Source organism: Orussus abietinus, unplaced genomic scaffold (assembly GCF_000612105.2).
Source record: "Orussus abietinus isolate OABI.00-Male unplaced genomic scaffold, Oabi_2.0 scaffold3, whole genome shotgun sequence".
Lineage (NCBI taxonomy): Eukaryota > Metazoa > Arthropoda > Insecta > Hymenoptera > Orussidae > Orussus > Orussus abietinus.
Genome location: NW_019395984.1, coordinates 3,191,002 through 3,205,575, shown reverse-complemented (window position 1 = coordinate 3,205,575; position 14,574 = coordinate 3,191,002). Strand labels below are relative to the sequence as shown.

The 14,574-nt window shown below is 55.0% G+C and overlaps 1 protein-coding gene across 1 annotated transcript in view; it reads left to right on the top strand.

Annotated features, from left to right (window-relative positions):
• LOC105699201 (ankyrin repeat domain-containing protein SOWAHB) overlaps window positions 1-14,574 on the top strand; it is a 76,471-nt gene that overhangs the window by 42,015 nt on the left and 19,882 nt on the right. Inside the window, exon 7 of the mRNA XM_012424023.1 lies at window positions 8,524-8,534. Coding sequence (XP_012279446.1) covers window positions 8,524-8,534 — 11 coding nt within the window. The remainder of the gene's footprint in view (window positions 1-8,523; window positions 8,535-14,574) is intronic.

Here is a 14,574-nt window from a genome sequence, read left to right as displayed (position 1 = left end):
CTTGGCTCGGGATCCTTTTCCGGACTCCTTTACTTCCTCGCAGTTCCGCGGAGGGAACATTCGAGATTATGCCCGAGAGCCGCAGCGGGCGAAGTCGCCGGAGAAAAGAGGATCCTGCGAGGGGAGAAATCCAAAAGCGAAGTCTCCCATTGTAGCTGGTCTCCTCCTCCCCTTCCTTTCTGGTCGCTCGCGGCGGTCCGCATAGATGGCGGGCACGGGGACCGGGAGGGAAAAACAAAAGACGCCGAAACATGTTCATTATTTCAAGCTAATTGGCGGTGCCTCTCTTCCTCCGAGCCGGTCTACGAGGGGCCGTATATTCTCAGGCAAATCCGGCGCACCCGTTCCAGAAACGGCTCGAAGGGGCACCAGGTAACCCGAGGGTTACCGAAACCTCGGACCCGATTAAAGACGCACGATAAAGCGAATGAGGACTCCTAACCTCAGGAACGCTCTGCTCTCCTTGGCAGAAGCGCTGCTCCTCCGTTACGTTCTCTCGATATCACTTCCATGCCCAATTCCGAACCGTAGCCCTTTTTTAGAATTCTTCGTGGAGGCCCAAAATGCAATTTCCGGCGTTTCCTCGAGACATTAACTCGAAATAATGATAAATATCGAGAGTTCTACGCGGAATTGGAAAGGTTTGAAGAGAGAACGGAAAAATTTGAGGATTTTTCACGTGGTCTTCGTGGCAGATAAAATTCGTCGTATCGAACCCCGATCTCCAGCAGAGGACGGAGGAGGCAACAATGGCGTCGAGGGACGCCACTGCGCTGTTGGGGCATGATGCCCGATCCGTATCGCACGACACATGTCCTCGTAAGTGGCGCCATCAGTAACCGGGGGGCCTCGTCTTATGACGCGATGGGCCCCGCGTCCGGATCCGCGGGGCGCACGCAACGTGGCGGCCCTTCCGCGCGGGTTCGGCAGCGCCGAACAACGCCGCGTGATGGTAATGGCCGCGATAATTATTTAGATAGCGCAGGATATATGCTTCCTAGCGCAGCATGGGATCGGAGCATCCGTCGGTCTCGCGGGTTCCACGGTCGTCATCTTGTTCGTCACAAATTACGCTACCGGGACGCTCCTCGTGTCGCCAGAATTCACTTTATCCGCGTCACAGCATCGATTTGAATTTTTTGACGGATTGGTCCATTTAAAAAAAGTGAAGTTCCCCGGCCGTCCATTTTTTCTTCACAGGTCATTCCATCGGGACGCTCCTCCTGCCGTCAAAGTATACTTTATCCGCGTCACGGCATCGATTCGATTTTTTTGACGGATCGGTTCATTTAAAAAATTCAAGTTCCACGGTGGTCATCTTGATTTTCACGAATTATGCTATCCGAATGTTCCTCGCCAGACGTCGCTTTGTCCGCGTCGTTTTTTTTTCGCCGCATCGATTCGACTTTTCCGACGGATCCGTCTAAAAAGTTCAAGTTCCACTCCCACGCCGGCTCTTCGGCATCCGGAGCCAATGACGAGGACACCGTCGCGCCGTTCACGGGGAAGATTAATCTACACCTCCGGCCGTTACTTTCCTAAATGTACCGGAGCAGCCGGGAGGATGCTGCGACGTCTTGGAGATATTCCGCCAAAGCGTCCCAGCCTCCCCAATTTCCGCATAAATCAAAGGGCTCCTCTCCTTCCCCCGGTGCGTCCTACTCGCGCCAAGGAGTCGCCGCATGGCGTGGTCTCTCTCGCTCCCGCGGGCCCGCGTCAACCCTTTCTTCTGGGGCCGGCCTCTTCCGTCTCGGTTCCACCCACGGAGAGGGAGCGAGCCGAGCGTTATTTTATTGCCAGCTTAATAAATGGAGGCTCCTTTATTTGCCGGGCAACATCCGCTCGCCGTTTGCCAACCTGTTTGCTAACAACAAATTAATCGGGTGACGTACTCCGGCGAGAGGATGAACGGCGAGCGAGCCTCCACCGCGCCGTTACTCCACTCTCTGGATGACGACTCTCCTTCTTACCTTTCTTTTTATTTTTTACGATCCTTTCCCTCATTTATAATCCATAGTCTTGCAGTACTTGGTGTTCCTTCTCGACCCTAGAATTTTCCCAGTTCACCGGAGTCCGGGATTAATTTTTTTGGATATCGCATTTCTCAAATTCGATTTGTAGGTTACGAGGGGACAGATGTCTCCCGATGCGGACGGGCCCCCTTTTTGTTTCCCCGACCCCCCTTCGCGGGCCCGTCAGCCGCGGCTTGTCTTACACACTCCGTCTCGCTCCCCTTGACTTCTACATAAATGTGTTTTGCCGCATACATTCCGCGGCTGCCAAGCCGCTGGCTAGGAACAAATTAATCGGGTGTAGGGCGATCTCGGGAGGACGAGCGGAACCGCCGCGGAGACGCGGGTTCTTTCACCCCCTCGGAAGCCGGACCGATTCCTGCCTTACATAGGCGCGGGGTCCGACGTGTATACCGGTACCGAGCGGGGCCCGATCTGTAATTCATAACGCGAGCGCCGGCGTTCTTGCCGACCGAGACGCCACCGACTCGCATCTCGTGGGAAGAAAACCTGACCTGGGCCACGGGCCCCGGGACGCCCCCTCCGAGGGGCTCGACGAGCAGCGGGCCCCGTCACCGGAAGGGAGACAAACGACTCCCCTCGAGATTTATACGCCGGCGTTTCATTGAGAATACCCCTCGGGCCCCGCGAGCGGGCCCAAAACCCTGACACCCCTTTTTCGGACTCCTAGACTCTGGACCGTTGGGATGACGTCGCCCCGCGACCTTGCACCCGTTCTCAATGGTGCAGAAATGATCGCTGACCCCGAAAACGAGGCCCAAAATCCTTACCTTCTGGGGGAGGATCGATCGATCGGATGTCCCGCGGTCTCTTGGGGGACTCGTTGCGTAACCGAGGAGCCAGTGGGTCCCGCTGCCCCGGCCGCGGGAATGCACCTGCCGGCGCTCGGCTCGTGGGGCCCTAAGGCCCCGTGCAACGAGTGCACGCAACGTATCCTTGGTCCCGCCGCAGGGGCCGGTAGCCCCGGCGCTGGTCATGCGTCGCGACTATAATTTGAAATAATTTATAAATCCCATTCAATTCAAATTAAGGCTCCACTCAGTCGGGATGAATAAAAGATGCGCGGCGCAGTAATGCGCGTGCGCGGGCCAAATGGGCCCGAGCCGCGTGCCCGGTAAAGTGCAGGCGAGTGCACCAAAGTGCGCCCAGCCTAGACGGCCGGTTCGGGCCGTGTCGCCATATTTTATCGCGACAAAATCCCACAGGCTAGAGTCCCGGCGCTACGCTCCGAGCGCGCATAGAGAGAGAGAGGTCCCGGGGGGAGAAAGGGACAGGAAGGCCCACCCACCCGAACCCCCGGGAACCGGGCCGAGAGCATTATAAAGCATTACAACGAGTGCTGTTAACGTCCGTGTCCAATCCCGGGCGGAAAATAAAATACAAAATAGCGCGACAACGCTTTGTAAAGCCTTCTGTCAAATCCATCGCGCGCGGCTCCCGCCGGCGCGGCGGCTGCACCTCGGGGATGCAATTCCCGGCCCCTGTCCCGCGGGAACCGGATCCTGGATTTTTATTTCCACTCCCAGGCCCCCGCCCCCGCGCTTTTTTCCGGGTTTCCCGCCGTGGAGTGGCCTCGGACCAGGGGAAATAGCGCGGAAAATGGCCCGAAGTTAGCGTAGCCGGCGTTGTAGTGCTAGGAGTGCCCGATTTTTCCTATTTTTTATCCCGTCTGAGCACGCCGGATACGTCATCCGGGATGACCGGTGGACATGCGCGTCCCGTGTATTAAAAAAGGCCACCGCGCCGAAACGGCCACTTTCGGGCATTATTTATCCCTCGGTTTTATATACTCGCCGCCGCCACCCCCTTCGACAACATCCGTCGGTGCCCGATGAATTTTTCCTATTTTGTTATTTATTCGGCCCGTTCGATAAATCCACCTCGGAATTAATTTCCCGGTTTCCTCGCGCGCACGTGCAGCCGCGCAGGATTTTTTCGGATCGAGAGCACCGTAAGTAGGCGCGCGCCATAAATCCACTTATGGCCGCCGCTCGGTGCATGGATGCATCGCGGCATATATGCGCCTGGAACCGCGAGATGCGTCCGAATAGGCGTGGATCCGCGTGTGTAAGCGAGCATACGTCTATACGTCCGCCGGTCAATTTCGTTTTCCCCGTTTAATCATGCGTCGCCGGGTACGGCCCTGGGCCAGGGGGTGAGAACGCCGAGAGCGGCGCACGGGCGCCCGGTCCCGTGAGTGCGAGAGAGACCGAGCGAGGCGCTTCCCGTGGGTGCGAGGGAGACGGAGCGAGGCGGCCGCGCGGCCCCGGTCGGGCCGTCATTTGTCAGGAGCTGTCGCGCCGCGAGCGTGTTTCTGTTCCAGCGGCGCAGATAGCGGCCCATCCATAGGCCGTTCATCTTTATTCCTTTATATATAGCGGCCCTTGCCCACCCTCACCACCTCGCCCACCCTACACGACTCCCCGAACTCATTTAATTACAACAAACAATTTATTAGGTCCATCCGGGATACGCCCACGGGAGCGCCCGGCCGGAGGGGGGCAGGGCGAGACCCGGGCTCATTTTCGGGGGAAACACCCGACGCTTTGCGCGGCACCGGCGAATCCGCCGCGGAATCCCCGTCGCACCTGGGACGATAAATCCCCCCGCCGATATGCCGGGAAGAGGGCTCCGCCATCTTGCCGGACCGCCGCGGATTCCGTCGAGGAGGAGGTCTCTTCTGGCGGACGTTGATTCCGCGTTCGGGATGAAAAACGCTCCTGGACCGCGATTTATCCCCGCGGACGGCCGCCGAGGGTGGCAAGGCGTAGGGGTTCGTACATTACGGGATGTTTTCTTGTTTTCAAGACTCCGCCATCGACGCGTCGAATCGAGGTATCGAGACGCGGTCATACGTGGGCCGGTCGCGATCGGTATCTCGGGATACCCGGGACCGGACATTCGGTGCCGTCCATCATCTTGGCATTTCTTGGCTGCTCCGCTGGTTGCAGGCAAGGGCCCTTATGCAGCTTATTGTGCAACCGCTCGAGGATCGCCGCTTACTAGGGTGGGGACACTTATGAATGGACGCGGCGCCTCCACCCGGGGGTGTAATGCCCGGGGTATCGCGCGCTACCATCTCACCTGACCCCGAACTTCCGTGGCCGATTCGTTACGCGGCCTTTTATTAATGGCCCCTCTTGCTATCTTAATAGCCGTTCGCTCGGGCTACGCCCGCGGACGCCGCGACGTCTACCGAGGTGGTCGACGTCGACCGACGGGTGACTAGACCTGGATGGAATGTAACCGTACCGAGAGTACGGATATTTAGATACCGCGTCTTTTTTCAAGCCTTATTTCGGAGTGATAATGAAATATATACCCGCGTATGTTGCTGCGACACAATGTATTCCGGAAGGAGCGATATGGAAGGGTCTGCGCGGCGGCCATCTTGGAGAACCGCGCGCCTTATTGGGCTGGGTTTTCTCTCGCAGCCCTCGCGATAGAATCGTCGAGCATGTAGGGAGCATTTGCATGTAGGTAATATCCTCGTACAGTCGCGACCTCCGTTATGCCGTTTCTACCCCTGCTCCTTTATCTGGCCCCCTCGTCGGGTCTGACACCCTCGGCGAACTTTCCCTCCGCGGAGGTGCCTGCCCCGTATCTCGTCGTCAACCCGAGGGGGGTTTACGTATGCATGTGAGGAGGGAAAGAGAGCCCTCCTACGGTGGCGCCTCCACGGAAAGCCAGCGAGTGCTCGAACCACGACTTCAGGTCGGCGAAGACGAGCCTCCGCTCCTTCCAGTAGGTCATAAACCTACCAACCTTCGGCTCGGTTCGCGTACCCTCGCACGTCGTAAACCCCACTGCGTCGCACCTACACGCCGGATACGATCTAATATTATTATCGTAATGCCGTCATATTATATAATATATTGCGCTTTATGCACCGAGGGCGCCTCGTGGTTATCGCGTGCCGGGGCAACGGAAGGAAGGGGCCCGCGGGCTCTCTTTTCAAGGTGAAAAAATGGAAAAAAGGAAGGTAAAGAACCATTCCCCAAATCCTGCGACGCCAAAAATTATAATCACTCCATGAATACTTCCAGGAGTTCGGGATTTTCTGGAGGTGCAGTTCAGGTAAAAAAAAAAAAAATCGAAGAATTCCTGGGAAATGGAGCATTCGCGGTTTCCTCGCGTCGGTAGTTGGGATAAGGTCTGATTGGCGGGGCGATCACTCGGGGTCGCGGCGGGTCGACTCGTGCAAAAATAATAATCAATCGTTCGAGTGCACCGGCCGGTAAGCGAGGGCGCTGCAATTACGCGGTGGCGGCGTGCCTTGCTGCGGTTTCCCGGGCCCGCTATCCCGACAGGGCCCCTTAATTCTTCCTCCTATCATAACTTAACGGGCCGGACTCCCTCGATTTTATTATTAAAAGTTGAAACCCCGACGGGGGAACCGGCGGCGAGGCTGCGGCCGCCCCTCCGCGTCCTCGCCCTCTTCAGGGTGCATCGCACTCGAAAGGCTCTCTGGACCTCCGGTTTCTCCGGTTTTTGCAAACTCGTACAAACGTTTATACGCCCGCCGGGGACGTAGCTGGTAGCGGCCAAGTACGTATGCAACCACTTCCCCCCTCGGACGCGCAATTATCTTGCAATTTTCTCGGCACCGCTCGAAGGGCCCGGGCCCGATCAGTGGTTGCCAGTTGGGCTTTCCTCGGGGTTTACGAATTTTGGGCCTCGACGGGACTCCAAATTTCTTTTTTTTTTTTTTTCCGTGAGTCATTGGATTTTTCTTGGTCAGGCGCGAATTTTATTTCTCGACTTTACTCTGGAGGGAGGGGCGGGGGCAGCGCTGCAGTTGCAGCCCCGAAAGTGGTGCAGAAACGCGGGAGGAGCGAAACCGTGTCGCGCCCCGGCTCGGAATTCGGATGAATGGGGCGAAGAGTTGGGGGAAATAAATTGGACACCAATTGGCATGCCCCGTTCGAGTTTATAGAATAAACGGCGAGACGGGGAGCAACTGGTGAACGCGATCGAGGCGTTGGAATCATTTTTATACGCCCTGAAACCCGCAGTTATGCGCAATAACTCGCGGGACTTATCGCCGATAGGGTCTCCCCGCGAAGGAGAAATATCATCCGTGCGATAATTCGTTATCTTCGATATTTTTTTATTACTTTTTAACCCGGACGGATACTTGGCATCGGGGAAGAAGGCACTCGAAGCCTCCCCGACGAGGCGACCAAAAAGGGGAAAATTGAAACGGCACATCCCATCAGTGGTTGATTACGAAACAGCCTCGATCGAATTTACATACCGCCCGAAATAAGCGACAGCGTATAAATTTGAATCTAATTACGCGTCCCGCGACGCCACAATTTTCCCACCTTGCGGCCTAATCCTTAACTCTTCCGGGGATCGGCTATCCGAGGTGTATCTTCACCTGTCAGAGGACTTAACGAAGCAATTAAAAACTCCAAGAGTCCATTACATGTCCAGCAAACAGTCCTGGGCATACTGAATAGACGAACAATGGTGGACTTTATCGTTTTATCATCGAAAGGAGACACGAGGGAGAGTCGAGACCGAAAGCCGGATGACGCCCGATTCAAAATGGCGGCCGGGGAGACTTTTTTCGCGTCTCAACGCACTCTTCGGGAAATAACCGCGATTATTGTTAAGCAACAATGGTCGCCCGGGGGCGCACGCAGGTCGAGGCGATCCTCGACACGCGATTCCCGGGGCCCGTTTTCGGGGGGCCCAGGGGACGTCACTCTTTTTGGGCCTTCGTGCCTCTCGTGAGGGCCCGAGACGAGCGAATTCCTCCGCTGTAAACGTCTCGGGGCCCGAAATGCAGCGCGGTGCACTCTCGCCGATGCACCGAAGGGCGAGGACTCCTCCCCCTCTGCATCCCTCTTTCCCTCGATATGCGTCGCCGCGCGTTTTACGTATTATGCTAAACATGCGAAAATGGGTTTTTAAACAGAACATCTACATTTATGTAGTCAGCGAGGGCTCGGGGATGAAACTGCGCCCTAAATTAAACGCAATTTTCGTCCGGGAGCATGCATAGCAAATCGTTGATCGGGGGAACGTCTTTATACATGGAAACCCACCGAAGGGGGGGGATGACCGGGGAGGAAAATGGTTGTTTCGTCGCAGGATCGCATCGGCGATTACGTCCCAATTATTTCCCTGGCATAATGCGACCCCTGGATAACTTTCGGCTCTAACCGTGGACGCGGTCCCAGGAGTCCCAGGACTCGCGTGCTCGAGGGGTTGCAGGATCGAGTCTCCTGCACGGAAAGACCGAGTCCTGAGACGGGGGCTAATTATGGTTTTTTTCCCCTTTTCTCCTGCACCCCGGGCCCGCTTTGACGGGCACGAAAAAAAAAAAACACGTATGACCAAAATTTCGAACGTTACGCGGATTTCGGCCGATCAGCTGATTACCTTCTAGATGCACTGTGTTAAGCACGCTTCTAACGAAAAATTTGTACCTGTTTGTTTCATGTACCCCTGTGATCTGCGGATGTGGACTCGTACATAGGACCCGTCATCCGTGAGTACCATGAAATTTGGTAGAAAAGAATTATGCAGAGAAATAATTATATCGTGATATCCTATTTATTTCTGTTTCATGTTTCCTGGGTGCTGTTCACGGTGACTCGACTTCCTTGTATCAGGGTGTAAGTGTTTGTTGGATATAAGTGTCTGTAAAATTACTCGGTGGAGTGATTTAAGTAATTTAAGGAATTTAAAGCGATTAGGAGATCAGGCCGTAGTCTCGTTTGATGCGGGGAAAGTTGGATTACGCGAGGGGTGGAGAGGCAGGGCCCGAATCGTTCGATTATTAATACGATCCGATGGAACGATAAGTGACGTCTCTATAGTAAAAGGTGGACGGCGTCCCGACGGGGGTCCCAGACGTCGTCGGAGACATCAGCGCCGCGGGCGGCCATTGTCTCAAGCGGGCCCGCCCGAACGAGGGGCAACCTCGCTGACACGCCGAGGGGGTCCGCGCACCCCGTGGAGGTTCTCGAAATTAATAACCGGAATCCGCAGAGGGGCCCGGGCCCGATCGTCGCGTCGGCCCTCCAGGGGCCCGGTTCCCCGGCCCGGAATTATGTGTCGGGCCCCGAGCTTACAGATTTTCTCGCGCGAGGCCCGCCATCTTGGGGCCCCACGGGACCAGAAGCCGTGGACGGGATGAATTATTCAGGGGTGGACCAGTTTCTTTCCGTACGAGGGTGATTCTACTTTTCTTTCGGCCGAAAACACTCGCGCGAGTGGTTCACGGTGTGCCGTGAAATGGCGATTTTTACCGGGCCCCGGATTTTCGAAATCGCCATCTTGGGGCCCCATAAGGCTCCAAAACTCAGGCAAAATGAGATAATAAACAGATAGACCGAATTCTTAATTCGCGACAGCCATTCCGTCGCTTTTGCCCGAATTTTCTTTCAACTTTCTTGTCAATGGTTTACGAGATACCGCGGAAGAGCGAGATCCACGCGTCGCGCCGCCATCTTGGAGAACCAGAAGACGCCGCGCGGCAGCTAGAAGCTGAGCTATGGAATAAGCGTATAAATTATTAATGCAAACGCCGCTCGGCATGACGGGGTGAAACATGGCGTGCGTCCCACTCCGTGCGATTAATACCGCCGATAAAACTGCGCCCGAATGTTTTGCCTCCAGGCCTCGGAGACATTTTTATAACTTGTTTACACGCTTCCATGCTCGGCAAACTGACGCGCCGGATTTGTGCCCCGGCTCGTTCCTCGGAGGTTAAGAGGCGACATCTCGCAAAATCTTCGCTTTGAAACCACCACCCCCTGGAAAAATCCTCTCGATTTAAATGGACAGTTTCGCCGAGGACGGATAAAACTCCCTAATGAAAAAGTATCTCTCTGAAAGGAGAACTCCTCTTTCGGGGAGCCCGCGAGAAATTCGCACGAAGGCCGGCCTCGGCCCTCTTGCTCGTCTTCTCCCTCCGCGGCCGTTTTCAGGGGGACAATTAAAAGCGCGCAACGTGGACATTTATGTCCGCACTAACTGGCCATTAAGACGAAGGAACCACCTAACCGGGAAAGATGTAATTGGACGACGCGCTGAATCCGCAGCTCATAAAACTCAGCGGGCGGTTCTCGCTTCTTCCACCTCTCGGCGCGTCAACCCTTTCGCGATTTTCGCGCGACCCGCCATTGCGCGTCGGGTTAACGACGTCATCCCCCACGGTGTCCCGGAAACAGAATCCCCCATAAAACGGAAGAAATGATTCACCCCTTTCCGCGAAAAAAAATCACTTTTCCGTGTTCCTTCATTTTTTCTTTTTCGGATTTATTTCCCTTCAGTTCCGCGGCCATTTTAATTCCGGCCAACGGACTCCTCGAAAAGGACGAAGGACACGACGAAACTCGACTAGGATTAAGATCGTGCCTGTCGCACCGAGCTGGCACGACACGCACTCGAATCCGTCCGATTGACGTCCGCGTGCGTGACGTCCGCGGCCAAGAACGCGCGGAGCCGATGCGCGGCGCCGCGACGCATGCACGCGGATCCGCCACAATTATCCTGATTAAAAAGGACCCGCTTTTCAGCCCTGATAATTAGTCCAGCCGAGGAAAATTGCGTGTCACGATTAAAGGAAAAGGATAATATAGTAATTAGGAGTTTCATCCCCGAGGGTGTTGTTTGTATACATTATTTTCTTTCCTTCTTTTTCTTTTTTAACAGGGAATTGTTGCATAGAAAATTCGGACATAACACCGTTTATCAATATTTATGGGAGGAAGAAGCTGACGGGTCGCGAGTCGCTAATTTGCGTCGTCCATGGCGGATTCCGCGCCCCCGTCCGATCGTTCCGCGGGCGTTCCGTCGCGGAAAATGATCGGGCTTGCAATTTCGCGTGATTGGCCTCGGAATTAGCCTTACAGGAGAAAAAGGAGCGGACACGCAACCGTCCCTCGGCGTCGCGTCGGAGGAGCGGCCAGGATACGCTCCTTTACACCCTCTCCCGATCATCCCGCGGGAGAGATTGTTACAAAGTAACCCACAAAGTAACGCAGGACGAAGGGACACCTCCGAAGGAGGCCCCGCACCTCCCCGCTCGTCATTTCCCATGCAAATCGGGCCCAGGTTAATTGCCCGGCATTATGCTAATCTAAATAATGACACGGCGACGTACAGCTGCTGTAATGAGCGTCATTGGGTATCGCGAATGGGATGTAATTTGCCCCGGCTGCCCGAGAGGGCCCGTTTCTTCGATTTTCACGCGCCGAATCGTACGCGATACACCCTGAAGAGTACACGATGATAAGAGGCCCCATTATCGCGGGGGGTACCTCGGGACTCCATGGGACCACATCGGGCCATATACTCTGTACGTTTCTGAGATACCCCAAAACGTGTTGAATTAAATCACACATAAAATCCTGGAAAATTCCCAGGCTCTCGGTGAATTAATTAATTAATTTCCTCATTTTTCTTTCGTTTTTAGAAGTAATCCAGAACGAGTTAGATCGTAATTATATACGAAGTCTTTGAAACGTTCTAGGCTTCCAGGGAAGATACGGATTCTCTGAATTTTTGTGTTGAGATTTATGTTTTTCTTCTGGCAGGATTGAAGGAACGATTTTCCACGAGGGAGGGTCTTCCCGTAGGAGATTGTTCTCGGGGCCGGTTCGCTTAATGGGCGCCATGATGCGCAATAAAGGTCCAGCCTCCGTGAGCGTACCCGGTACTTTCGGTCAAAATTGAGCTATCGAGCGGAGGTGTGTTTCCAGGTCGAAAGCGCCTCGGCGAAGCTCGCTAGGGTTTGCTAATTGGAAGGACTTGGTGTCGTTGCGGGCCCTACAAGGGTCCTGGGCAAGAAGCGCTAAAGCTCGCGTATAAAGGCCTCCTCGATAGGGATCTGAAATATTATGTAAATAGAGGTGGCCCGCGCGCGGTTAAGCGCGATCCCTGAGCTTTCAGCGGGCGCAAAACGGCGACGTATAAAAAGCGCATAAAATAACATTTAGCGCGCGCTTAAACGAAATTGCCGTAATCCCGCGCGGGAGCCCGCGAGAGGGAGGGAGAGAGAGGGCGGAACGGCCGGGCCGGGGGTGCGAGAGAGAAGCGGATGGGGAGAAATGGGCTCGACCGAGGAAAGCGAGAGCGAATGCGCCGCCCTTTCCCTCTACGGTGGCATTAACATACCGATTTACATAATGCGTATAATTCGAGTAATTATGAAGGGAAATATACACAATTTAATATAATGGCGGATGTTTAGGGGAACCCGCCTATCTGCCAAGCGAGATCTTCCGCTCCGTTCTATATGATACCGTTGCAGGTGCGGTTCAACGGGCCAGACGATGCACCTTCGGGAATCGTCATCGTTTAGAGCCGAGATGGAACGATTCCCCGAAATTTAGCTTTCTGCCGTGAAAATGAAATATTTCCCTGAGATATGTATTAATTTTTCGACGCGCTCAATAGCCGACACGCCGAAGAGGTGGGAACCGCTATCGGCGTGAAAAATCAGGTTGCCGGTTTCCCAACGAGGACTGCATATGTAAAACGAACCCCCAATTTCTGACACGGACATCGTTATTAATTATCTCCCCTCGGGATAGAAATTTGAATTTCTAACGCGAGGCCCGGCATGGGCTGCATCCTTTGTCTCCGCGGCTCTTCTCCGGTGACGATGCACATCCCGGCTGGTTTCACCTGCCCGGGTCCGATAAACACGACCGGCGGTTTAATGTATTCAAATTTAATATCGTCGAGCCTAGTTGATGATTTCACTGCCAACTTTCGAGGCCTTCGCTTCTTAGTTCGTTTTCCACCCGTTCTCCTCTCGTTCTCCACGATTGCACCGTGTGGTACCTCCCTGGTACCCACCCGTGCAAACCTGGTACCGGATCTTCAATAAATCAGGTCGCAACTCCATAAACCACGTTCCGGGGGTCTCGAATTTTCCCTAATTCCCATTTTCTGCGGTCGTTGAATTTTTTTCAACCTTCTTCGGGTGGGAAGCAAACCCTGAAGGGGTGGCGCACGATTCGTGACATTTAATTCGTCCGTGAGGTCCGTGCGCGACAGGCCCCGTGCACGTCGGACAGAGGGGTCGCCCGTTCGCGTATCTCAAGATCTATCTGAATAATAACGTGTACGACAACATGTCAAATTATACAGAACCGCGGACGCACACGTACGACCCACGGCACCTTGGCCACACTCACGCGACGCCTCGCCCGAGCTCTTAAGGGTCAACTTGCCTGGTGCACGTACTGGACACGAGTGCAGTCCCCTTGCAGAGTCGGCCGACATGTGTTAATGGCGGCGACATTACGGTTTTACTTCATAATTGTCGCCGATACGACAGGGGAGTCCGCAGGGTCCGAAGTGTCCTCGCGCGCCTCTTCAGGGTTGGAAAACCTTGTCGAGAGTCGTCTTCCGGTTTAGGGGCCGAGTGGATCGCGACCGCCTTAGTTCTTGATCGTGATGGATCACCTGGGGTTTCAAGAAGGTACTTGGTTTTCGAAATGACCCCGATTCGCGTCCCCGGAATGAAAGGTGAACGGATAAAAGAAGACAGAGTGGGCCAAACGTTAGACTGTCCCAACCACTTTGAGTAATCGCGATGGCGTCTACATGGGAGTTAATCTAACCAGGTCTAATTTGTTCTGTTTCATGTCGCGTCGACCCCCTGGACCACCATCTGGAACCTCAGTACGTGAGTACATCAGTTTCTATCGTTCTCGATTGCGTCTTTGGTACTAAGTAGCCCGTCCTAGCTCCTCCACTTTCTCCGGATTGCAAGAGCGAAGTCTTCGGGCACGTCTATCCTTGCACGACGGCGCATCCAGGCCGGGTTGCATCCCAAACGAGCGGTGCATCCCGTCCAATTACGGCCATTACGTAAGCCGGCCATAGAGGGCCCTTTTGCGGCGCTTTCGTCGACGATAATGGCGCGGGCTATTAGCAATACGTATATAACTCGAGTGAAGATTTCAGCGGTTTCCTGGAGTCCGGGTGAGTCGGGACGGGGAAGGGGTCGGCACACCCATCGGTTTTGATGGTGCCCCCGGCTCGGCACATTTCAATTACCTCGGCGGTATCGGCCTGTGATGTTGGCTGCCGCTCTCATTATGTGGAATACGAGCTCGTGCTAGGCGTTCTCCTCCCGGTTGCTACCTTTCGCCGGGTCCAACACCCGGAACACGTGAAGGCATACACACCGGGCCGGGTGTATCCCGGCGGCCTGGGCCTGCAGATACGCTCCCCGAATTTCCGGCGCGATCATCCCCGGCGCAGCTTACCGAACATCCTCCGGCTACATCGCCGCTGATGAGATTATCCGCCACGAGGCTCCCACTCTGCTGCACAATTTCCTTGCTGGGGTGGGTGGCTCTTCGATCCGGAGCGATGCCCGGTTCCGCGTGGACCCAGGACCAGCTCCGGCACTCCCTGGACCGGTCTTCATGATTTGGACCCTTGGATGAGATCCATCGCCAACGGGGTTCTTTGCCTGCTGACGGAGGACCTTGGTCCCCATTTCCTCAGATCAGCGATGACCAATCTTTGTCTCAGTCTTGATCTTACACGGTCCTGGTCT